The 26,426-nt window shown below is 37.4% G+C and overlaps 1 protein-coding gene across 1 annotated transcript in view; it reads left to right on the top strand.

Annotated features, from left to right (window-relative positions):
- The window catches only part of RNMT (RNA guanine-7 methyltransferase), a 35,707-nt gene extending 9,888 nt beyond the window's left edge, over positions 1–25,819 (top strand). The window contains exons 5-11 of the mRNA XM_045459342.1: positions 621–736; positions 2,397–2,578; positions 3,131–3,295; positions 6,510–6,627; positions 15,865–15,966; positions 17,337–17,370; positions 21,235–25,819. Of these exons, the coding sequence (XP_045315298.1) occupies positions 621–736; positions 2,397–2,578; positions 3,131–3,295; positions 6,510–6,627; positions 15,865–15,966; positions 17,337–17,370; positions 21,235–21,272 (755 nt within the window). The 3' untranslated portion in view covers positions 21,273–25,819. The remainder of the gene's footprint in view (positions 1–620; positions 737–2,396; positions 2,579–3,130; positions 3,296–6,509; positions 6,628–15,864; positions 15,967–17,336; positions 17,371–21,234) is intronic.
- Positions 25,820–26,426: the final 607 nt, after the last annotated feature.

Below are 26,426 nucleotides of genomic sequence, written 5' to 3'. Positions count from 1 at the left end.
TTTGTTAGGTAGCACAGATATTCTGTTACTTTCCATTTCATCACACAGAATATTGAAAAAGAGCTGAGCTTTATCAAGAGCATTCTTAAATGAAATTAGGTTTTGGGGTTTTTTTGTCCATGCTAGTTTGTAGTGGTGAAGAAGATACTAAGTATTACGTGTACCATTTGGTGCTGCTACCTTGTATTCATGATAAGGTGCCAGCATTTTACTTTTCATTGCTTTTGCACCATCAGTGCAAATCTCAGCATGGAAAAAGCAAATAACATTCTATTAAAAAAAGCAAACTTGATATTTTCTGAGCTGGGCACGTAGTTTAGGTTTTATAATTCAAATTGGAGTCTAAATTTTCTACTTTTAACTTGGAATAAGCATTTAAAAATAATGACGGGATGTTTCTGTTGTCAGTATCTATTGAGAAAGCTTTTAATCCTTTTAAAAAGTAATAGGATATTTGCATTTGAACAGAGACTTTCTTTTGTTTTGAAGAAAATAGAGCCTCCTTGCTTTTACTAAGGTTCAGTTTGGATTAATGTGTAGATTTGTTCCATCTTTGCATTTACATTTTATTTCTGTAGGTCTTTGCCAGTTACTAATGTCTGTCCCTTTCTGCCTTGCAGATATCGCTGATGTTTCTGTCAAACAGTGTCAGCAGCGGTATGAGGACATGAAAAATCGTTGTCGTGACAATGAATATATTTTCAACGCAGAATTTATAACTGCTGATTGTTCAAAGGTACAGAATTTTTTTAATTTGTCTATTTATTTTATGTATTTATTTTTAGAGGTGGGGGTAGTGGCAGAGGTGGAGAGAGAGAGAAAGAAAGGGAAAGGAAGGAAAGAAAGAGAGAAAGAAAAAAAGAAAGAAAGAAAGTCAGTCCCAGGCAGGCTGCATGCTGTCAGCACAAGGCCCAGTGCAGGGCTCCATCCCGCGACCTTGTGATTATGACCTGAGCCAAAATAAAGAGTCAGATGCTCAACTAGGTACCCTTGTCAATTTATGTTTTATATTTTTCCTTTGGATAAATGATGTGTTTTAAAAATCAGTTCATTCTTTTAAAATGTGCTTTGAAACATTAAAAATCTCAAGACATGCATTTTCAGTTTCAACTGGAAATTCTATTAATGGTAAATTTTCTTAAATGACCCACTGAGTATTTCTAGGAACTTTTTGCTTTTAATAATTTGAACTCTTGAAATCACTTGTTGCTTTTCCATTCAGACAAGATTTATTTTCCGGTATTTTGAAAAACAACTGAACTTATGTTTTGTTTACAGTATAATTTATTAGGGTAGTTTCCCAGCATATCAGAGTTTGGTGCTTTCCACCTTCCACATGTTTCTGAATTTCCTAACAGCTATGAAGTTTAAGAACTACAGTGGCACTTGAATAGTGAAAGTCTCACCTTGACCTTTAATGCTTTGTCTGACTCATTTGCTCCTTAAACTATTATAGCTATCTTTAATCCTATACGTTTTGTTTGCAGTTGTGAAAGTGAAGTGGAATAGTGGTAGTATACTGCTAGAATGTCAGAAACCTTTAAAAACACTGCTGCATGTTTATAAAGTATCCCAAAGTCCAGCTTTATGTTTTTTAAACATACTGTTAAAGTTACTGTTCAACATCATTTTACTTTAGCTTTTAAGTAAACCAGATAAAAGCATCAACTCTTTTAAATGTCATACTTGGTTGATAAGTTTTTAAACATGATTTCAGAATCCCTAGTTTTTAATTACTTTATTGAAGGAAAAGATCGTTTTATTGTGGGCCTTATTATACATAATGAGAGAAAAGATAGGTGGTTGGGAGGGGCATGTCTACTTTTGTTTTAAGGACCCTAATTCTGGGATGCCTGGGTGGCTCAGTCGTTAAGCGACCAACTTCACCTTGGGTCATGATCTCACGGTTGGTGAGTTCGAGCCCCCCATTGGGCTCTGGGCTGGCAGCTCAGAGCCTGGAGCCTGTTTCGGATTCTGTGTCTCCCTTCTCTCTCTGCCCCTCCCCTGCTCATGCTCTGTTTCTGTCTCAAAAATAAAAAATAAACATTAAAAAAATTTAAAAAAAAAAGGACCCCAATTCTACAAATTATGTTACTAAAAATTTTTTATGTTGCAGTTAACTTCAAAATCTTGACCCATTGTATTTTATTTATTTTTTAATATATATTTTTTTAATGTTTATTCACTTTTTGAGAGACAGAAACAGAGTGTGAGCAGGGTAAGGGCAGGGAGAGAGAGGGAGACATAGAATCCGAAGCAGGCTCTAGGCTCTGAGCTGTCAGCACAGAGCCCAACACGGGGCTTGAACTCACGAACCGTAAGACTAAGTCAGATGCTTAGCCAATTGAGCCACCCAGGTGCCCTGTTGACCTGTTTTAATTTTTAATTTGTTTCAGGAACTTCTAATTGACAAATTTCGTGACCCAGAAATGTGTTTTGATATCTGCAGTTGTCAGTTTGTCTGTCACTACTCATTTGAGTCCTATGAGCAGGCTGACATGATGCTCAGAAATGCTTGTGAGAGACTGAACCCTGGAGGCTATTTTATTGGTACCACTCCCAATAGCTTTGAACTGATGTAAGTACTTTTGATACATGGCTTATAAGCTACTCAGAGTTAAGTTTTTTTTTCCCTTAAGTTTATTTATTTTGAGAGGGGGAGAGAGAGAGAGAGAATGTGTGCACAAACAGGGAGGGGCAGAGAGAGAGAAGGAGAGCCCTACCAGGGGTCAATCTCATGATCTGTGATAAGGGCTGAGCACTTTGGTAATGTATTTGAGTAGATACTCAACATCTAAGGTCAAAAGATAGATATACAGATGGATCTTTAAAACATTTTTATGTATAAATTGGAGACTGATGCTATATCCAGCCAGAGGTTATAGTGCTAGACAAACTCCGGATCAGATAAACAAAGACTTACCCAGGAGTCATGAGTGGTGAAACCAATTTCTAGCCTAATTTTATGAGTCAAATTGTTCATTATCTTTTACTTTATTGCTTCTTAAGAGTAGCTGAAATCCAATTAAAAATCCGGTAGTTTTTTTCATATGCATAATCTGATCAAAATAAGTCTAAGCTAATAACAACTTTAATCTTTTTATTTTGTTTTGGGGATAACCTTTAACAGAAGACGCCTTGAAGTTTCAGAAACAGAATCATTTGGAAATGAGATATATACTGTGAAATTTCAGAAGAAAGGAGATTATCCTTTATTTGGCTGCAAATATGACTTCAACTTGGAAGGTGTTGTGGATGTCCCTGAATTCTTGGTCTATTTTCCATTGCTAAATGAGTAAGAATGTCATTAATCTGTTATTCTTCTCTTTTTGCCTTAAGAGTGAAAAAAAGGGGGAAAAAATCAGTCTTTCCATTCATTCCTTATTTTACATAGAACCCAAAGAAGAAGTATAGCCTTGTAAAGAAAAAGAAAAAAAAAAATAACGTCATATCCAGTTTTGTGCCATAGGTCTCTAATAGCCTTGCTTATTTAGTTTTCTTTCATCCTTAGAATTACTTTATCCTGTAGGTAAGAAAGGAACCTGTTGCCTTCAACTTGTGGCAGAAAATACCTTACGTTGCAAATAGAGAAAGATTTTAAAAAAAAAAACTATTAGTAACTTTGGTAATATAAAATGATCCTCTTTTGACAAGGATAGGTATTAAAAGTTGTTTTACATTTCACTATAGCTTTGAAATTGCCTGTGTCTCACAGGCAGTGTTGATAATAATATCCTGATTCAGGAATGTATTCACTCGTGCACCTGGACCTAAGAGTCTTGGCAAACTACAGACATAGGGAAACTTGGGCTATCCAGGCTTCAAGGCCTTATGAGACCCCTGGGTCTTGGAGGTTTCCCTGAGACGGAAAGTGGAAAAGTCAACTTAAATCTAAGGCCGTGTCACAGTTGACCAAACCTAAGTTGGATTTCGTACTTTTAAAGACAAAAGTCTTTTATTGATGAAAAGCTTTATTTGCTACTTATTTTGAGTTGGTGATTACTTGAGTTGTGCCTCAGTCAGCTTATAAAATTATAGATACAAGATTTTTAGGATTCTACAATATATAAAAATTTTATACAATAGTATGAGAAAATCAAATAGCATGGGACTGAACATGAGAAAAATGTTATGTACAATTTATATAAGCTGTAAAATTTAAAACTTTAAATCACTTTTCCCCCCCTTAACATTAGTAAACTCTTGTGAAATGTTTCTGCTCTTTCTAAAAGAAGAAATTAAATTTTTTTAGTATGTCATTTCATATATTTAGTATGTTAGCTTGGTGTTTTTAGTTAACAAAGTTGGTGATTTGAGTAGAACCAAAAAGATAAAGGCTATAATGAAACTTTTTTTTAAATGCTAAGGAAGCACTAGCAGTCTTTTGTACTTAAATTGCTTAATGGTGATACATGTGTAAAGTGTCAAGTCATCTCTATAATATCTAAAGTTTTAAAAAATTAATTACTAAAACAGCTATACATTCAGTGGGACAATCTGAAAATGCACAGGATTTTGAGATGCCCTTCTGCCATTTTGTTAAGAAACTGATCAAAAATATAATTAGCTTTTTATATGGCAAACCCATTCAGATTGGTCAAACTGAGTCTCAGTTCTTTGTAATTATGGTATTTCTCAGGCATTAAGCTTGGTTTTATTTCTAAAGCCTTATTTTGTAGATTTATGAGTTTCATGAACTGCCAAAAATAGAAGAGACTCTTTTCTTTGCTCATGTTGTCTTTCCAAGGAAGGCTAATTCAAATTATGGGGAGGCCTTACAGATGCCTCTTACATACAAATCCAGTGGCTCTCAAATGTTTCCATTCTCACTGTTCCCTCAACTGTCATCTCGCAAATCTTCTCATGGACTCTTTCAGAATTATTTTCCCTTCATCTCCTCCTTTACCTGCTGCCTGAGATCATATATGAATTTTGATATATATATAAATTATATGTATGTATATATGTGTGTGTGTGTGTGTGTATATACATATATATATATATATATATATATATATATATATATATATACATAAATAAATTTTAACAAATGCAGTGAGGAAAAAAATGAGTATAACAGGGAGACCTAATGTAATTGAGGATTTTGGAGTCCACCTAGGAAGAAGTGATGTTTAAGTCAACATCTAAAGGATGAATAGAAGTTGGCCAGTCAAAGACTGGAAGGGAGAATGTTCCAGGTATAAGTGACAATATGTATGAAGGCCCGGAAATGGGAAAGGGCTTGGCTCTTTCAAGGAGCTAAAGGAAGGCCATTGTGTGGTCATAAGGAATGAGGGCCCAAGTGGCTCAAGATAAGGAGCATTTTCCTTTTTTTTTTTTTTTTTTTTTTTAAAGTAAGCTCTACACTCAGTATGGGGCTCGAGCTCACAACCCCAAGATCAAGAGTTGTATGCTGTACCAACTGGGCCAACCAGATGCCCTAAAGCAGCATTCCTTTATAGATGAGTGCCTTAAAGGCCATGCCGAAGCCTTTTGAATTGTGTGGTGGAGATCCAGTGAAGGGCGTAAAGGGGGAAAGTGACATGTATGTATTTTTGAAAACTCAATCTGGTTGCAGTTGAAATATTCATTGAGGGAGAGTAAGAATAGAAGCATGGAACCTAGCGAAGTAGTACAGCTGAGTGGTGGTGGTGGTGGTTAAAGCAAGAGGGTAGCCAATGAAGGGGTAAGAAGACCTATTTGAAGTATATTTTATAGGTAAACAGGATGTAGTGGTGTGTTGAACACAGCAGGCATTGTAGAGAAGAGGCATGGAGAACTCTGAAGTTTCTGGCACGAATCATTAGATGGATTTACTGAAATAAAGATTGGCAGAATGGTCTAGTGGGATTCAGCCTTGGATTTGGAAAGTTAGAGAATTACTGTGACACATCCTGGTGGAGATTTCTAGGAAGCAGTGGAATAAATGAGTGACGAGAGAGCTGAACTACAGATAGCTGTTGGCATGCTGTGTAAAGTCAGGAAGAAGAAAATGAGTAAGGCTGTGGGCCAAACTCTTCAGAACATTAAAATTTACAAGTTGGGTAAAAGGCATTTGTAAAACAAACTGTGAAGAAGCAGCTACAGGTGTATTATAAAAATTAATAGTGTCTTTTGCTAGAGAATCCAAGAGATGAAAGAATATTTTAAAAAGGAATGGCAGCTGTTTTCAATGCCACTGTAAGGGAGTAAGTTAAATAAATGAAATTGATAGAAAAATGTTCCTTACAGCTTTCATCCCTGTCTCACAGCCTTTCCTTTTACTTTCATGACCCATTTATTACAGTAATAGAGTTACCTGTGGCCTATTGAGATTGAGAATGCATGTTTTCTTATAGATGTAATTATTGGTATGTTGCTCTTCACTCATTTTGTATCATCCTATTGTGAATTTATAATGATAGTTTTTTTAGTGATGCCCAGAAGTTGTCACTGTTGTGTGAAAGTAGACTATTGAGGAATTATAAATAATGTGGAAGTGTTTTAATTAAGTAATCTATTTTGGACAGAATGGCAAAGAAGTACAATATGAAACTAGTCTACAAAAAAACATTTCTGGAATTCTATGAAGAAAAGGTTAAGAACAGTGAAAATAAAATGCTGTTAAAACGAATGCAGGCCCTGGAGGTAAGTATTTAGAAATTCTAGGTCATGATAAACTTGTTTGACTGTTTCTGAGATTCCTTTCAAGACCATATAGATGCTCAATATTTATATAAATCACACAGATTATTCTTAACTGCTCTAGACCCTTCAGCACCCAGGACAGAGCTCATTACAGGAACTTTCCTTCATGGCTGCTCAGGAAATACTGGAATGAATAAATGAATGTCACTGTCATCAAATTCTGTTTTCTAGATAGACTGTTTTAAGATAGGATTTCTTAACCTCAGGATTGTTGGCATTTTGGACTGGGTAATTTCTTTGTTGTGAAGGGCTGTTCTAGTCACAGGATATTGAACATCATCTCTGGCATCTATGCACTAGATGTCAGTAGTACCCCTGCCCCCAGTTGTGAGCCAAAAATGACTCCAGATGTTACCAAATATCCCCTGGGGTGCAAAATTACATTACTTCTTCACGATAATTCCCTTTGGTTACATTAGTAATTTAAAATCTTCCTGGCCAGGATCTAAGATGAGCTCATACCATGCCTAGTTTTGTTCTTTGGTGACTATCTAGCAAGATTCTGGTCTTTTAGACTATATTGCTGCTGAGACCTGTTTTAACTCCTGGATTCATCTCTGCTTTCCCAAATTGCAGCAATGGCAGCTTCTATACAAGCATTTCAGTATTTAATGAGATCTGAAATAGTGAACATTTTTGTTATTATCAACAGGATCATATTAATCAAATGGTTATTAAACTTCTTTAGAGAGTTCATTCAATTTAGAATATTTTTTAAAGTACTGCAAGCATACTCCCTTATTTTGCTAATTACCCGCATGAAGTAGGCAAAACAGTCCCCTTCCACAGTTTAAAATGGGCCATCTTAGGTTCAGAGAGGATACATGAGTTTTTCAAGGCCACAAAGTTGTAAACCTAAGATATTCTTTAGTTTTTATAGGTGGTTTTCAAACAAATCTCCTGCTGCAATTGCATCCATACAGCTTTCCCAATTTTGAGTGGAAAGATCCTCTTTAAATCCTAAGTTATCTTTTGAAACTACTAACCACTAAAATGTTACATTCTTCATTGGTTATATTTTCTGTATTTTAGAATTAAGAATATTTGTATTTGCTTTATGTTAGCAGGAGAGGTTTGTTTTTGTTTTGAGAGAGAAAAGAAAACTAGAAAAAGTGTGTGTACACAAATCACCACACACACATGCCTGTAGTTTGTCATCCTTAACTTGGTGGTGCTTTGCATGTACGATGATAAGTTATTTATATTTTTCTCTTAGCATGTATGTAATGACTTGATATGTGTAATTTTTTCAAAATTGTATGTGGAGAGTGGGATATGGGATAGCAGGGTCCCCTTTCTTCAAGGATCTTATGGTATGTTGAGGAGATAAACATTCAAGCCAGTTATTCAGTACAATATGAGAATTGCAGTAATGAAATACTCAAAGTGCAGTGCTTATCCGAAAGGGTCTTTTGTGAAAATAGTAAACTAAGAGTGAAGGCAGAGAAGCATGAAAGAGTAGGGGATGTTTGAAGAAGTATGAAAAACTTTCTTTAGCAAAGTGGTTCTCTAGTCTTCCTTTTCCCCCAGTGTTGCCTTTGAGGATATGACTTATCCCTCTGGGAACATGCATGAATGTAATAGCATGTAATTTGAAAAAGTCCTTTGGTTTTTCCTACTTCTTCACCAAGTTACTTCTGCAAGTCTATAAAGGACTTTGAGCAGGAGACAACATGTCCCACGAGTGGGAACATGACTCAGATGGTAGTATAGAGGATGGTTTGGAGGGGTGTGAAGACCAGAGACACAGTCAGAATGCTAATTGTTTTAGTCTGTGTTAGAGTTTTAAATGGGTCTGTTTTCTGATGTTTGCTATTAAAAAAAAATCTTTTCCTAAAGCCATCAGCCTTGAGCTGGCCCAGAGGTTCAGCAATAGAACCAATAACTTTGCTCTCCTAGAACACTGTAGCAGAGGGAAGGAAGAATGAAAAGACTCAAGGCGCTATGGTTATAAAATCCTGACACCTGTTTTCTTTTCTTTCACCTGTTTTCAAAAGAATAATCAGTTTTGCAGCTTTATAGTCATATGTTGTTTGGTCTTTTAACGTGATTGAGAGGGGAGAGAGATAGATGTCTAGTGAGAGGCAGATAATCACATGGAGGAATCTTATACTTACTGATACTTTGAAGAGCATATTTACAACAGAATAGTTTGCAGTCATTCACATTGAAGTTTTGAAGCTTTATAATAGGATGAAACCACAAGATGTGGGATTAAAGTTTCAAAAACACTTAAAAGTGGTGTTTCTTATATCCCTTGTATTAAGATACCATAAAAGGTAAAGTTGCTGATTATAGCAATATGGGACTCCAAAAAGCTAAGTACTTTTTATTAAAAAAAAAAAAAAATTTTTTTTTTTTAATGTTTATTTATTTTTGAGACAGAGAGAGACAGAGCATGAATGGGGGAGGGTCAGAGAGAGGGAGACACAGAATCTGAAACGGGCTCTAGGCTCTGAGCTGTCAGCACAGAGCCCGACGCGGGGCTCGAACTCACGGACCGCGAGATTATGACCTGAGCCGAAGTCGGCCGCTTAACCGACTGAGCCACCCAGGCGCCCCAAGTACTTTTTAAATAGTAAACAACCAAATTTCTAATGTCTGAGCTTACTGTGGGATACATTTAAAGAAGGGAAAAAGGAAGATAGCAAAGTAGACATTCCTAGATCATTTTCCTTCTTTCTTTTTCTTTCTTTCTTTCTTTCTTTCTTTCTTTCTTTCTTTCTTTCTTTCTCTCTCTCTCTCTCTCTCTCTCTCTCTTTCCTTCCTTCCTTCCTTCCTTCCTTCCTTCCTTCTTCCTTCCTTCCTTCCTTCCTTTCTTTCTTTCCTTCTTCCTTCCTTCCTTCCTTCCTTCCTTCCTTCCTGTCTTTTTTCTTTTTCTTTTTCTTTTTCTTTTCTTTTCTTTTCTTTTTTCTTTTCTTTTTTCTTTTCTTTTCTCTTCTCTTCTCTTTTCTTTTCTTTTCTTTTCTTTTCTTTTCTTTTCTTTTCTTTTCTTTTCTTTATGTTTATTTAGTTTTGAGAGGGAGAGAGAGCTCATGCGTGCCAGAACTGGGGAGGGGCAGAGAGAGAGAGACAGAGGATCTGAAGCAGGCTCTGTGCTGATGGCAGAGAGCCAGATGTGGCATTCGAATTCATGAACCTTGAGATCATGACCTGAGCCGAAGTCAGATGCTTAACTGACTGAGCCATCCAGGTGCCCCTGAAACATTTTCTTAAAAATTTACTAGGAAGATCTAGGTCTGAAGTGATTCTTTGCTGGCTGGTTTGTTGTAAAAACACAAAGGAATTAGAATATATAACCTTTGTAGAGTAGATGGTTGTTAAATATTAAGTATTCTATGTAGTTCATTATGGTTTCATTTACATATATTACAAAGCAATACACTTCATAGTATAAAGGGATGTTACTTGAGATGGATTAAAAATAGCACTTGAAGTAATTTGAATAAACATTTGGCCAGCATAGCCTTAAAACAGCATTTTTGTATATGTGTAGCCCTTCTTCAAATTCTTAAATATGGAGACTGCCTGTATTTTGGAAGCTGGATTATTTTCCTTACCTTCTTGAACTCACAGGGTTCTCTGTTGATTCATTTTTCATACGTATTTTTAATTTTTTATTTTAATTACCTGGTGCTCATCAGGACAAGTGGACTCCTTAATCCCCATACCCTATTTCACCCATCTCACCCCCCCTCCCCCACCACCAACTGCCCTCTGGTAACCATCAGTTTGTTCCCTGTATTCAGTCTTTTTCTTGTTTTACTTCTTCCTTACCAATTTGGATGCCTTTTATTTCTTTCTGTTGTCTGATTGCTGTGGGTAGGACTTCTAGTACTATGCTGAATAAAAATGATGAGAGTGGACATCCTATCTTGTTCCTTGGTTTTTAGGGGAAAGGCTTTCAGTTTTCCCCATTAAGAATGATGTTAACTGGGTTTTTCATATATGGCCTTTACTCTGTTGAGGTATGTTCCCTCTAAACCCACTTTGTTGAGGGTTTTTATCATGCATGGATGTTATACTTTGTCAAATACTTTTCTGTGTCTGTTGAAATGATCATATGGTTTTTATCCTTTCTCTTATTGATGTGGTATATCACAATTGATTCATGAATATTGAACCACCCTTGCAACCCATTAATAAATCCTACTTGATTCTGGTGAATGATTTTTTTATATGTACTGTTGGACTTGGTTTACTAGTTATTTTGTTGAGGATTTTTGCATCTATGTTCATCAGAGATATTGGCCTATAGTTCTCTTCTTTTGTGATGTCTTTATCTGATGTTGGTATCAGGGCAGTGTTGGCCTCACAGAATGAATTTCGAAGTTTTCTTTTCCATTTTTTTTTTTTTTTGGAATAGTTTGAAAAGAATAGATTTTAACTCTTCTTTAAATGTCCTGCACTTTTGTTTTTTGGGAGTTTTTTGATTACTGATTCAATTTCTTTGCAGATTATCAGTCTGTTCACATATTCTATTTCTTCCTATTTCAGTTTTTGTAATTTATATGTTTCTGGAAATTTATCCATTTCTTCTAGGTTGTCACAATTTGTTTGCCTATAGTTTTCCATAAGATTCTCTTATATTTTATGTTTGTATTTCTGTGGTGTTGGTTGTTATTTCTCCTCTCTCATTTGTGTTTCTATTTATTTGGGCCCTTTCCCTTTTTTTCTTGTTGAGTCTGGCTAGAGGTTTATCAATTTCAATTATCAATTTTTTTCAAAGAACCAGCTCCTGATTTAATCTATTGTTTATTTTTTGTTTTTTGTTTTTTGGGTTTTTTTAGTTTCTATATCATTTATTTCTGCTCTAATCTTTATTATTTCCTTCCTTCTGCTGATTTTAGGTTTTGTTTGTTGTTCTTTTCCTAGGTCCTTTAGATGTAAGGTTAGGTTGTGTATTTGAGATTTTTCTTCCTTCTTGAGGTAGGCCTGTATTGCTATAAACTTCCCTGTTAGAACTGCCTTATTGCATCCCAGAAGTTTTGGATTGTTGTGTGTTAATTTTCATTTGTTTCCATGTACTGTTTAAATTTATTCTTTTATTTACTGGTTGACCCATTTATTGTTTAGTAGCATATTGTTTAACCTCCATGTATTCGTGGTCTTTCCAGATTTTTTCTTGTGCTTGACTTCTGGTTTCATAGTGTTGTGTTCAGAAAAGGTACATGGTGTGATTTCTATCTTTTTGAATTTGTTAAGCTTTGTTTTGTGGCCTAATTGTGATCTATTTTAAAAGAATATTCCATGTGTACCTGAAAAAAATGTGCATTCTGCTGTTTTAGGATGGAATGTCCTGAATATATCTGTTAAATCCATCTGGTCCAGTGTGTCATTCAAAGCCATTGTTTTCTTGTTGATTTTCTGTTTAGATGATCTGTCCATTGATATAGGTGGGATGTTAAAGTCCCCGACTATTATTGTATTATCATCAGTTCCTTTATATTTCTTATTGTTTTATATTTCTTATTGTTTATATTTCTTACTGCTTATATTTCTTATATTTCTTATTAATATTCTTAATATTCTTATTGTTTCTTATTGTTTATATATTCTTATTGTTTTACCCAAGTACTTGGGTGCTTTCATATTGGGGCCATAAATATTTACAATCATTCTATCTTCTTGATGGATTGTCCCTTTTATTATCTAGTGTCCTTCTTGACCTTTTGTCACAGTTTTTGTTTTAAAGTATATTTTGTGTGTTGTAAGTATTGCTACCCAGCAGTCTTTGACATCTATTTGCATGATGAATGTTTCTCCATCCCCTCGCTCTCAATCTTAGGTCTAAAATGAGTCTCTCGTTGTTGTTGTTGATTTTAGAGAGCGCGAGCAGGGTAGGGACAAAGGGTGAGAGAGAGAATCTCAAGCAGGCTCTCCACTCAGCATGGAGCCTGATGGTGAGGCTCAATCCTGTGACTTTGGGATCATGACTTGAAACAAAATCAGGAGTTGGACACTCAACTGACTGAGCCACCCAGGCGCTCTGGGTCTTGTTTTTTATCCATTCTCTCACCCTGTGTCTTTTGATTGGAGTGTTTAGTCCATTTACAAATGGAGTGTTTAGTCCACTTACATTCAAAGTAATTATTGATAGGTATATATTTATTGCCATTTTATTATTTGTTTTGTGGTTGTTTCTGGAGATTTTCCCTGATCTTTTCTTGTCTTTCTCTCTTTCATGGTTTACTGGTTTCCTTTAGTGATATATTTGGATTTATTTGTCTTTATTCTTTGCTTATTTATTAGTGGTTTTGGATTTGTGGTTACCATTAGGTTTTTATAGAACATCTTCTGTATGCAGCAGTCTGTATTAACTTGATGGTCATTTGAGTTTGAACCCATTCTTTATTTTTCTCCTCTCCACGTTTTAGGTATATATCTTTACATCTTTTTATTTTGTGAATTCTTTGAGTTTTTATAGAAATACTCATTTTTACTGCTTTTGTGTTTCCTACCTTCATACTGTCATTTTTGGTCTTTCCATTTAGGACAGTCCTCTTCAATATCTCTTGCAGAGCTGGTTTAGTGGTCACAGAGTCCTTTAGTTTTTGTTTGTCTGGGACACTTTTTATCTCTCCTTCTATTCTGAATGATAGCTTTGCTGGATAGAGTATTCTTGGCTGCGTATTTTTCCCATTCAGCACTTTCACTATGTCATTCTACTCCCTTCTGGCTTGCACAGTTTGTTTTGAAAAATCTCTTGCTAGCCTCATGGGTTTTCCCTTGTAAGTTAATGACTTCTTTTGCCTTGCTGCCTTTAATGTTTTTTCTTTATCACTATATTTTGCCATTTTAATAACAGCATGTTTTGATGTGGATCTGCTTTTGTTGATTTTCATGGGGGTTCTCTGCTTCCTGGATCTGGATATTCACTTTCTTCCTCAGAGTAGGGAAGCTTTCAGCTAATATTTCTTCAAATAAATTATCTGCCCCTTTTTCTCTTTCTTCTTCTGGGACTCCTGTAATACGAATGTTACTGCATTTGATGGAGTCACTGAGTTCCCTAAGTTTATTCTCGTTTTACATAATTCTTTTTTCTCTCTTTTGTTCAGCTTGATTACTTTCCATTACTCTGTTTTCCAGGTCATTAATTTGTTCCTCTGCTTCTTCCACCCTGCCGCTGTTCATTCCGTTGGGTGTGTTTCTCATTTCATTTATTGAGCCCTTTATCTCTGCTGTGTTATTCCTTATCTGCATTAATGGCCTCACTGATGATGTCCTTCATTTTTTCCTCAAGTCCAGTGGGTATCTGTATGATCATTGCTCTAAATTGTCCATCAGGCATATACTTCTATGTATTTCACTTAGGTCTCTGATCGTGGCCTTGTAGTGTTCTTCATTTGGGACAAATTCCTCTGTCTTCTCATTTTGTCTAAGTCTCTGTGTATTAGGAAAGTCAACTATATTTCCTGTTCTTGAGCATAATGGCTTTATGAAGAACAAGTCCCATAGTACTGCGCTGTGCAGTGTTCCCTGGCCCCTAGGGCCTGGCATTTCCAGGAGTATCTCCGTTGTGTGCTGTGTATGCTCTACTAATGTGTCCTGGTCTTTTTATCCTTCACGCCAGTCGTTTGCAGAGGTTTTTTTTTTTTTTTTTTTTTTTTTTGCCTGTTGTGAGCAGGGTTTGTTCCCTAACCTGAATGTGGGACATTTTACCTAGGTGCGCTGTGGTCTGCTTGTGAAATGGGACCTCTTGCCACTGCCCCTGGAACTAAGGCCCTGTAAAACACCGGCTAGGGAGATGAATTGTGGGCAGGGGGTTGGGCTGGTCTTCTGCTAAAGGGGGCCCATCTCGCTGGGACTAAGGCAAGCATGACTGGGAAGGGCGGTTCCACTAGAGTATAGGCAGGGCAAGGCTTGGTGTAAGAAGTTAGTGAGTGTTGGAGTGCATTGGTTCCTGCACATGGCTCTATGTTTATGCTGAGGGGTGGGGGAAGGAAATGGTGCCAGCCAGTTCCCTTGTTCCCTTAGGGGTCTCTTTGTGAACATAGTCTCTCTGGGACACATTTAACCTCCCCGCTGTGTGGTCCAGGCAATTTTCAGATGACTGTTTCCACACTGTATGTCTGCAGGCTGTTTGCCCTGCCTTTTCTCCAATAGCAGGTTCAATGCCCTCTGAGCTCTCCCAGAGCCAAGCATGCTGACCTTTAAAACTCCACGCTTTAAGCCCCACTGGTTGCAGGAACTCATAAAATTCAGGCCTTCTCTATTTCCAAGCCAATGGCTATGGGAATTTGTTCTCCCTGTGCATTCCCCTATGTGTTGGTCTGTCTCTTGCCCTTTTCTGCGACTGCAGCTTTCTCCCCACCAGAGTGGCCACTATTGGTTTCTGTCCTGAACCATGTCTCTGCCTTTCTTACCTTCACTGTAACCCTTTCTCTACTTTTAAGTTGTGGAGTTTGTTTTGCCAGTCTTCAGATCAATTTCTGGGGTATTTAGGATGATTTGATAGTTACTTAGTTGTATTCATGGGACAAGGCAAGCCTAGGGGCCTATCTCCCCACCAGCATCATTCCTCTCGGCATTTCAAGTTTTTCATCTGTATTCTAATTTCTGTTCATGCTTCTGATGGCTAGTATATCACCATAATGTTTAAATTAATATTTAGCTCTTTTTTTTTTTTTAATTTTTTTAATGTTTTTATTTATCTGAGAGACAGAGCATGAGCAGGGGAGGGGCAGAGAGACAGGGAGACACAGAATCCGAAGCAGGCTCCAGGCTCTGAGCTGGCAGCACAGAGCCCAACGTGGGGCTCGAACTCATGGACCGTGAGATCATGACCCGAGCTGAAGTTGGACTATTAACCGACTGAGCCACCCAGGCGCCCCAATATTTAGCTCTTTTGATAATAACTTCCTTCAGTTTTGTGTTATAACAGAAAAACTTTCACTGGGAGTCAGGGAGATGCAAATGTTTGCTGCTAAGTGGACCAGTTTTGTCCAACTGTAAATATCCTATGATTATCATCAAAGTTGACCATAACAACTGCTTTGTTAGGAGAGGATTCTCTTCACCCATTTTTTTCACATTTCAAAAGTATGTGTAGTTTGTATTCCTGAAATAATACTTAAGGATTTTCTTAAGTATTTTATTTTTGTGATTTAGTATTTTTAATTCCAAACTGTAAGTTTCATTTAATTGCCTAACTAGGAATTTCCCTTGTTTCCCTAGCCATATCCTGCAAACGAGAATTCCAAACTTGCTTCTGAGAAGGTGGATGACTATGAACATGCAGCAGATTACATGAAAAACAGTCAAGTAAGGTTACCTTTGGTAAGTTTTCATTTGTAGCATGTTTTATAGAAAATGAAAAAAAAAAAGCATAGTGTATATGGAGACTTACGAAATTATTTCACTGGTTTACAAATCAGATACATGTTAGTCTGTTTCCCCTTTTTATAGGCATAGAATATAAAATAAAATGTATTTCAGTACTGAGAACTGAGTCCTATTTCTGAGGCAGTAAGGATGGGGAGAAAGTTGTAAGCTTGGTTGGAGAGTTCCTTACTGTATCATTATATCTTAACCTGGGCACTGCTGACTCACTGTGTTCCAGAGGTAAAATTCAGGGGCTCATGAACTTTGATGGAGAAAAATTACATCTCCATTTTCAATGACTTCTGCATGCAAGCTCACATTCCTTTAATTAAGAATGTAACAGTACCACAGTGGTATTGATATAGCTGTGATTGTCATCAATAGAAATTACAGATATTTTCATAACACGTTTCTGCTGAAATCTTAGACTGTTGTTTACGTTTATCACTTCTTCAAAATCACATTAATTACTGGAATGGCTACTCTATCTTGTTAGTCTAAGGACATGGACAAAGTAGCACATATATTACTATATCAATGTGTTTTTTAGTATTTTAGTAACTAAAATATAATTTATTTCTTTTGTATGATATGTATGTTGTGATTCCTTTGTAAAAACACAAAAATCTTATTTCTTCCTACAATGCTATTGGATGTTCAAGAGAGGCTTTTTAATGTTTTCATTTTCCACGTTAAAAATATAAAATTGATGCTTTTTCCAATTATACACACACAAGAATACCCTCTTTACACAGATTCACCCTTTGGTTGAGAATCGGTAGTTTAGAGAATTAGGCAGGAGAGCACAATTGAGAGGATAACATTAAAGTCTCATTGACTTTTTTGATATATTTAGATCACAGTAATATTAACAGTAAATTATGTATACAGTTGACCCTTGAACAATGTGAGGGTTGGGTTGCTGACTCCCCATGCAGTCAGAAGTAAGCCTATAACTTTTGATTCCCCAAAATGTAACTAACAATAGCCCAACTGTTGACCAGAAGCCTTACCAGTAACATGATCAGTTAATACGTATTTTGTATATGTATTGTATACTATATTCTTATAGTAATGTAAGCTAGAGAAAAAATGTTATTTAAAAATCATAAGGAAAACATGTTTACAGTATGGCATTTATTGAAAAAATCCACATATAAGTATATCTGCACAGTTCAAGCTTGTGTCGTTCAAGGGTCAACTTATATTTATAGCAAACTAGGGTTGTTTGGGCACTTCTGTCCATTGTTGAAAAATATGTGTTTATGTACTTCCATATTCAATCTAAAATGTTCTTCCTTTTTTTTTTTTTTTTTTAATTTTAGGGAACCTTAAGTAAGTCAGAGTGGGAAGCCACAAGTGAGTATATCATCAGTGTAGATTTACAAAGATTGTTTCAGAGTGATTGTTAAAATTTGAAAACTTTGGAATTTTTTGATATATGTTAGTATGTGTGTGTGTTTTATGTTTACACAGAATCCCTATATGTGTCTAACTCACTTTTTCTTGCACAGCTATTTAGTGCCAAGAGAAAATATATGCAGGGTGTTCCTTAACATAAACTTTCATGAGCATTATTTTTTTTTTTTTTTAAGTTTATTTTATTTATTATGAGAGAGACAGCATGAGTGAGGAAGGGGCAGAGAAAGAGGAGAGAGAGAATCCCAATCAGGCTGTGTGCTGAAAGCCTGGTGCAGGGCTTCAACCTGCAAAGCCATGAGATCATGACCTGAACTAAAACCAAGAGTCAGTCGCTTAACCGACTGACCACCCAGGCACCCTTAACATTCTTAAACATTTTCATTACCTAATTGTTACTACATAGGCATCTGTATTTGCTGTTTTTACCTCAGATTTCTTTGGAAATTTTGGCTTATGGAACACTTCCATGTATTTTGTTTCTAGCCACTCTGATGTTGACTACAAAGGCATAATTAATAAGTACTAGAACATTTAGTGAAGCAGCAATGAGCAGGTTATTTTAGAGGGATGTGTGATTGGGAAGGGCCTGGTACAAAGACATTCTGAAGTGAGATACCTGTCTTTGGAAGAGAAGTCAGAGGCCTGGCAAATCTGTGAAGTCCGTGGTTCTTCAGCAAATGGATGCTGAGAAAGCATCACGCAGGGCCTCTGTGTTAAGATGATAATACCCTCGGGGCGCCTGGGTGGCGCAGTCGGTTAAGCGTCCGACTTCAGCCAGGTCACGATCTCGCGGTCCGTGAGTTCGAGCCCCGCGTCAGGCTCTGGGCTGATGGCTCGGAGCCTGGAGCCTGTTTCCGATTCTGTGTCTCCCTCTCTCTCTGCCCTTCCCCCGTTCATGCTCTGTCTCTCTCTGTCCCAAAAATAAATAAATGTTGAAAAAAAAAAAAAATTAAAAAAAAAAAAGATGATAATACCCTCATGTGGCTGCCCTGAGGACATAAAAGGTAGTCCCCACTGTTCATTTAAGTATTTGTTGATTATGTTGAAGGCATAAGTGGTAATCAGAGACAATCTATTTGATAAATGTTGAGTATTAACTTACATAAAGTTCTGTGAAAGGGCTTTGGGGGATAAACAAAGTAAACAGTTGCAGTCTCTACTTCCCAGATGTTTACAATCTAATGGAAGAAACAGACACAAATAAATGCAGTGCTAGGCAAACTGTTTTAAGTGCTGAAGTTTCTATAATAGGGAAAATAGCTGTAGGAGAGCCTAAGGAAAAGTAGTAAAATCTGGGAAGTAATAATAGTTGGTATAATTGAATATTTAACATGCGCTCAAGCATGACTGGAGCCTTTTCATATGTTGTAACTTATTTAATCCTCACAACTTTAAGGGTAAACTAGTCTCACTAATATCTCCTTTTCACAGATAAGAAAGCACTTAAATAACTTACCTGAGGTCACAGAGCTAACCCAACTGATTCATACTTGTACCCATGGCCTCATGGAAGCCTGTGTGAAGGGATTTTTCTTAGGACTTGCTGAATTGGAGAGAGAGGAAAAGGAAAAAATATAAATAGAGCCAACATGTTGAGCCTGTTTGTCCCAGAATATTGGTGCCCTTAGTGGAAATGGGATTAGAGGACCATCAGACTGAGAAATGTGTGCCTAAACCTGTACATTTCATTACTTTTCCCAAAGTGGAGACTTAGGTATCTTAGACATCCTGCCAGTCCTAAAGTATGATGTAAGGAAAACTTTGGTCAAATGTCGTGATGGTGGTACTAGGTATAGTTTAGAACTGTATTTCTGTACCTCAGTGTGGACTTTAGTGATAGCATGCAGATGAAGAATTAGATGCCCCCAGACAGTGGAGGGAGAGATAGGTTAGAGATGTGAAAAGCAGTAGGAAAGGAGCAGTGGCCACATTGCAGCCAAACTCTAGCATGTCAGGATCAGTGTGGTCTTTCATGAATTACACTATTCTAAACTGGAGGATTTGTGGGCTGGAGTCACAGTCTGATAAGTAGAAGCTGTGCTTCAAACTCCTACTCATCTAATTAAACTCCTATTACCAGAACCTGTTGCTCCTCTAGAAGATTCTTTAAATGTGAAAATAAAGTAGAGAATTGTTGCTTAATTGCTTTTATAAGTGGTTCAGGATTTATTTCTTTAAATTCCAAGTGAAATGCCTACACAGAAGGCATTTTAGAGAGGAAAGAAAGTTATTAATTGTCGATCTGAAGTCAGACACTGCATCTGAGTGATTTTAAATGACCTTAGATTTAGGGAAGATCAGGATTGCTGGATTGTCTGCCGTAGGTACCAGTGTGTTTGGGGTGGGTAGGACTGGAGACAGATCACTTGGAGTGTGGGACAAGCTAAATAACACTGCCTGCTCCTAAGTCCTGTGATGTACTTACAGATATCTTAGACTGCTTTGCTTCCTTGTCTTCTGGAGGAATCTGATGTGTTGCTATGACCCTGACTATTCTCTGTCTGTCTATATACTGTGTTGCCAGCAGTATTTAATTTCTTTCTAAGTTTATTTATTTTGAAAGAGAGAATGAGCAGAGGAGGGGCAGGGGGCGGGGGACAGAGGATCCAAAGTGGGCTCTGTGTTGATAGCCGATGTGGGGCTTGAATTCACAAGCCGTGAGATGATGACCTGGGCTGAAGCCAGATGCTTAACTGACTGAGCCACCTAGGTGCCCCAATATTTCATTTCTCCTAAAAGAAATTAGGAACTAGTAGGTAAGAAACAGAGAATAGTATTGCCAAAGTAGCACTTGGAAGGACTGGTGTAGTACTCCTGGACAGCTTGAGTAAAAAGCTAGAGGATCAGGAGGTTTTTACATGGTCTGTAGTCATTCATCTGTACCCTGTTCAGAAGTTAACTCATGAAGGGAGGACACCAAGGTACATGGCCTACTATCTTGACTTGCTGGCTGAGTGTCCCAGTGTATGCCCTGAGCATCCTTGTGATGTTTTGAGGATTTTTCTTCTTTTAGATGTTTGCTCACCATAAAATCTACTGGTATCTTAGAAGATATAACAGATTTGAACTTCACTGTGATCCAGAATGAGGAACCGTAGATGCACTTAGGTGTCTTTGAGTAAACACGTGCCAAAGCAGGAAACCATATTTAGAGGAGAGTATTCTTGGGGCTGGACTATCACTGTTGGGCCAGATAAATATCTCTAAGCTTCAGTTATCAATATCTTAATTATCAGTTATGTACCAAAAGCTACATAGCTTTTGGCTCACTTTCCTTATCAGGCCCTACAACACAATAATTGGGTAGATGGATGAATTTTAACATGCACGTCATGTATGTTCCTTATAGTATGTTCCTTATAATTCTTACTAGTGTTTTTTTGAATAGAAAACCTAGAGTCACTGCCAGAAGTCCTCGAGGTAGTGCAGCTATCCTACCCATCTCGTTCCAGATAGAAAGAATTAAGTTATAAGATTTTTTAATTTTAATTTTCTTGGTTTTATACTTTTAATTTTTCTTATCTCAAACTGTTTTTAGAGGTGTTTAGAACTGTTGAATTGGTTTTCTCAAGAGATGTAATGTCACTATTATAGTAAGTGGATATATGTTTTCAGGTAAACAGATGTAATCCCATAGCTACTTACATATGATTCAAAATAATTGAGGACCCTTAGAAATAATGGGATTTTTCCCTTCAGAAGCTTGAGAATTTTCCCCAAATTATGAACAGGACTAAAATTGTATTGTTTAGCATGACGATATGAGAAACCAAACTCTAATTTCTGTTACTTTCTTTTTAGGTATTTACTTGGTCTTTGCATTTGAGAAGCAGCAGTGAGCACATATACAGTAGCCCCAGGACAGCTGTGGCTGTCTTGTACAGATTTGCGTGATCCATCCTAGATTTGACAACTTCCTGTTTGTTTGTTTTAATTAGTCTAAATGTGCAGGACGCTGCCGGAAACTCCAGTGTATAAATTCAACATTTGCTGTCTGTGACAGATGAACTTTTGTGTGTGTATATAAGAATGAGTTGGGACCTTTGTCTTTAAAAGTCTATTTTTAAGTAATGTTCTAAGAATTCCATTTGCCTCTCTACTCTCTTAGCGCATAAAAATTATAATATGACTTGTTAAAACTGCTGGACCCTTTCCACAGTGCTCTGATTTGTTTAATGTTTGTTTATAGTACTAAATTTATTGTAGTTGTAGAATTGATGAGGGAGCATACTGGTTTGCCGGGAGTGTGTGCTCATTTCTGTTTTGATGTATAGTGTTTTTCAAGATTAAATGGATTGTGTTCTGTACAACTGAATATGTTCAGTATACATCGCTAAAGTTACAAGTTTAAAACAAAATTGTAGATGCTCATAAAGTTATTTACCTAGAATTGTAGCCAGTTATTACATTTCACTGTAAATACTAACTGTTTGCTAATACGATCTAATTCTGGAACTGGTTGGAACATTTTAGACGCCAGCATAAAATTGTTTTGGACTTTAGGGGCTTTATCTTAAGAATTTCCTTCCATAACAATTAATGCTTCTTGTTATCAAGAATGTATTTAGACACATTTCCCTTTCTTCATTTAACAAAAATGCCATAGCTGTTTTTCTCAAAATTTAATGAACCTGTCCCATGTGAACCTGTTGCACATTTTCCTCAGACTTACGTATGAAACTGCAATAGGAGGATGTGACTAAAGGGAACTGACAAGCAGACTTCAGATTAATTCTCCCTGATGCCAGAGAGGATACAGAACAATGCTGTATAGATTTGTTACTCCCCTTCAGCCCAGAGAGAAGCAGTACCGGTTCTTCTATTACAACGTTGTACTTTGCACAGTAGGGTCCAGCATCTCATCACCATTCAGAATTTGCATTTGCCGTTTCAGAACCGTTACTATTCTCAGCCCTGGCTTCTTGCTTGACTCCTCTTCCAACAGACACCTAGGTGAACTGTTGTCTTTACTTTACATCACTGTTTAAAAAACTTGCCAGTGTTTAGATGTAGTGAAAAACTCACAGAGAACAAAGCAGAGCAATTGCGTATTCTTTTAAAAATCATTTATTTTAATGCATAGGTCTAAAGACATTACTTTCTATAACTATCCAGAGTACTTGTTTAAAAGGTAAAGTTTCTTAATTTGTTTATATATGTAGATTATTCATGGTGTTGGAGTAACAGACCTTTTAACAAGAGAACACGGGTTACCTAATTTCTGTTTCCTTGTGCAATCTGTCAACCTCCAAACTGTTACCGGTTTACAAAAATGAAGTCTTTTTGCCTTATGTGGTGGTTTGCCATAAGTCATTTGGAGAAATAAATAATAGTACTTCTGACTGTGGTGGCTGCCATTAACTAACAAAGTTTTGGTAATGGTGCTGGGGAGGTAGGGATGGTGAGCTCTTAGTGTACATATCCAGGTTCATTTTAATTCTGGGGCAGGTACCAGAAAATGTTTTGATAGTTTGATAGAGGATGTAAAGCTTCTTTATCATTTCCTATCATCATTTTCATTTAATGGTCTTAGTTAATTCTAAGCAAGTAATAAGACGTTTTTAGCCTCCTGCTCTTTAGGATCCCACTGAAGGTTGGAGTGTTTGATGGTGATACAAAGCAGAAAAGGAAGGTGGAGTCTTCACTGAAGGGGTAGAAAGGAGCAAAGAAAACACGAGTGTATTGAGCAGATCTCTTCAGTCTGAGCAAGTAAGCTGTTGTGTGTGCAGGAGGCTTGCAGAGCCATACCAGGAGGATGCAGAGTTCTAGTGTTTCCCTTGCCCCTGAGCTCTGTTGGTCTCATGGCTGCCTCTGCTCTTCCCCCCATTCCCTGATGCGTTCCTGCTGCAGCTAAGTGTCTGGGCAGTGACTCAGGGATAACTGTTAAGAAAAGGTGGATCCTGCCCATCATCTCCCATCACCACGGTAAAAGCTGGGAGGACTTAGCACCCCTCCCCCCCACCCCCACATACCCACAGTCTGAAAGTTTGGGGATTTTCCATTCAAGACTTGTAACTTATGAAGAGGACATGGCTCTTCACTGTCAGGTCAGTGATGTGTGAGTAGTTGTGGGAGTGACTACAGGCACTCCAATTTGTCCTCCAAGGATGAAAGTGAAATGATCAAACCAGCCATTTGTGAGAGGACACAACCTAAGGATTGGGAGGATTGGTCAGGGAACATGGCTGGATTTTGGCATAACAAGAATACTCAGGTTGAAGTCTTTGGGCCTAGAATACACTAAAGGAGAGGTACTGTGTAGCCACAGTGTTCAGGGAGACAAACCGACCATTTCCAGCTGCATCCAACGCAAAGGGGTCCTAACCTGTACACTATAGCCATCTGTGGGTAATGATTGCTCTTCCAGTTCCCACCAAGCCTCTGGTTCCAGTGTTACTCCCCACAGAAATTTAACTTCTGTTAAGTAGTATGCATGATGACTCTGAAAGGTAGATTACCAGTACAGAGTTTCCTAGCCTCCCTGGTCCCCAAACTTGGAAATTGAGGAAATGTGATTGCTATTTAAATTATGATAGCATTGATAGGCATCAGAGCAGAGGTGTACCAAGTGACGGGCTATGAGACGGTGCAATGCTGGTCAGCAGTGGAGATGCAGAAAAAGCATTGTCCACTATCGGAGATCCAGATTTCCAGTCTCATTAGTTCTTCTGGGGATGTGTTCTTTGGCCTGTTTATTGCAACTAAGTTATTTTTTGGTAGATCTTCAAGTATCCTTCTACTGAAGATTTGGCTTCTTCTGTAGGTCTGCCTAAGAGGAAATGCCAGTGTGAATATTCTACCTACTGATTATTATTTTGCATTGTGATAAACTGACTTTTTGTTGTCTACCTCAGGCTTTGTATGTATTGTGAGCCAGTCACTGCCAACACTTCTGCATCTTCAAAGTAAAGGCCAGATCCAGAACCCAGGGCCCTAAATAAAAGTTGTACTAAAATGCCTGTGGTGTTTACTGGCCCTTTAGTCAAATAGGAAGTAGAGGTATATGGAATCACCACCTCCCTAGATGCTGTTATGTCAGAACTACACACCTCATTTCTCACCCTCTGACAGAGCAACATTCCTGATTCCTTGAAGGCAGTCAGTGGCAGAAGCTCCTACACTTATTTATTTATAGATATACGTGACTAGGCTGGGGGGACAGCCAGCTCTTCACCTTCTCAATTTCTCCTCTGCTCCCATGTAGCCCTGAAGCATGGGTACCTGCTCCTCACTGCAGTACTAAGCAAGTGTGGGATGCCCAAGGAATGCCCTCCTCAGTTTGGGGAGATTTTTGGGTTAACCCCAAAGCCCTCAGCTCTAGATTCATCCCAAGCCATGCTTGGGGACAGCATACCTTGGATAAAGCCAGGTTGACAACTAACATTTATTGGGTCAGTTATTTTTCTAAATCTTTTATATGTGTTAATTCATTTTGATTCTAATAATGATTTGAAGTAAGCACTAATCCCTATTTTAATAATGAAACTGAGGCACAGAGAAGGTACAAATTTGCCCAAGGCAGAGCCAAGATTTGAACACCCATATTCCTCAAGTCCAGTCTGCACCCCAATCTCCAGGGGTGTTAACAAAGACCCAGATGACTTCTCACCCGTGCACTACCCACAACTTGAAATGTTAACTGGTTGGTGCTCCAACCTTTTGGTTCAAACCTTTGATATTTAAATGTTCCCTGAGAGGAGCATTTATCTGAGTAAGAGGATTTGGGGCAGAGAGAGCAGAAGAGCATTTGAGTGTCCTAGGGGAGGAGGGTAAAAAGTGAGTAATCAACAGGCAGGAGGGCAAAGATCAACTTGGACTTCATATTTTGGTAGACTTGCTCCTTTAGCAACCAGCCCTGTAGCAAATCTAGTTTAGTCTGCATGTTAGGGAATGGGGGATGGTTCTTTTCCCACCCTCATCATTTGGAAGTGGCAGGAGGTGGTAGCATAAGTGTGAGAGAGTGTAGCCAAAGGGAGAGGTCAAGAGAAAGAATCACTTCAGTCTGAGTTGATTAAGTAGAGGCAAATCATTTTGTTTTAAAATTTTTAAGTGAAATGTAACATATACCAGTCGATTTTTCACAAATGGAACACAAATACAGTCATCACTTAAATCAACAAACTGTTACCACCAACCCAGATGGCCCCTCATGTTCCCTTCCAGGTACTACCTCCCCAAGCATAACCACTATCTGACTTCTAAGAACATAGAGTAGATTCGTCTGTTTTTGGACATCATATAAATGGAATCAAATAGTATGTATTCTCTTATATCTGGCTTATTTGCTCTACATTATGTTTGTAAGATTTTTGTTGCATGTATTTATATGTGGTTCCTTCTGTCTGTATAGTACTCCATTGTGTAAATAAACCACATATTTATCCAATGGATGTTTGGTTCATTCCTAGGTTCAGAACTATTATTGATAGTACTGCCTCAAATATTCTAGTACATGAATTTTGGTACACATAGGTACTCATTTCTGCCTAGCATTGTAATTACAGGGTCCCATTATGTACATTATATTCAGTTTACTGGATACGGCCAGTTTTCAAAAGTTCCAATTGCCCCACACTTGGTAGTGTCAATCTTTGTCATTTTATTCTGGCAGGCATGTGGTGGTATCTCACTGTGGCTTTAGTTTTCACTGATTATTAATCAGATTTCATTTCACTTTTCATATAATTCTTGCCTTTTGATTATCCTCTTGTTAAATATCTGTTCAGGTTCTTGCCCACTTTTCTGTTCGATGGACTATCTTTTGTATTGTCTTGTGGTTTTCAAAAATATATCAATTTCGGATACATGTCATTTGTTGAATGTATTATGTTGTGAGACTATATGAAATATACATATAATACATATGAAAATAAGCTGTTAATTTTAATACAGTATACCAGTGTTCTCTTTCATAGTTGGCATATTTTGCTTAAGAAATATTTGTCTATTCTAAGATCATGAATGAGTCCTATGTTTTCTTCAAAATCTTTTTT

Source organism: Leopardus geoffroyi, chromosome D3, assembly GCF_018350155.1.
Source record: "Leopardus geoffroyi isolate Oge1 chromosome D3, O.geoffroyi_Oge1_pat1.0, whole genome shotgun sequence".
NCBI lineage: Eukaryota > Metazoa > Chordata > Mammalia > Carnivora > Felidae > Leopardus > Leopardus geoffroyi.
Note: the sequence above shows the minus strand (reverse complement) of the source record. Positions and strands in the feature narration are given on the sequence as shown.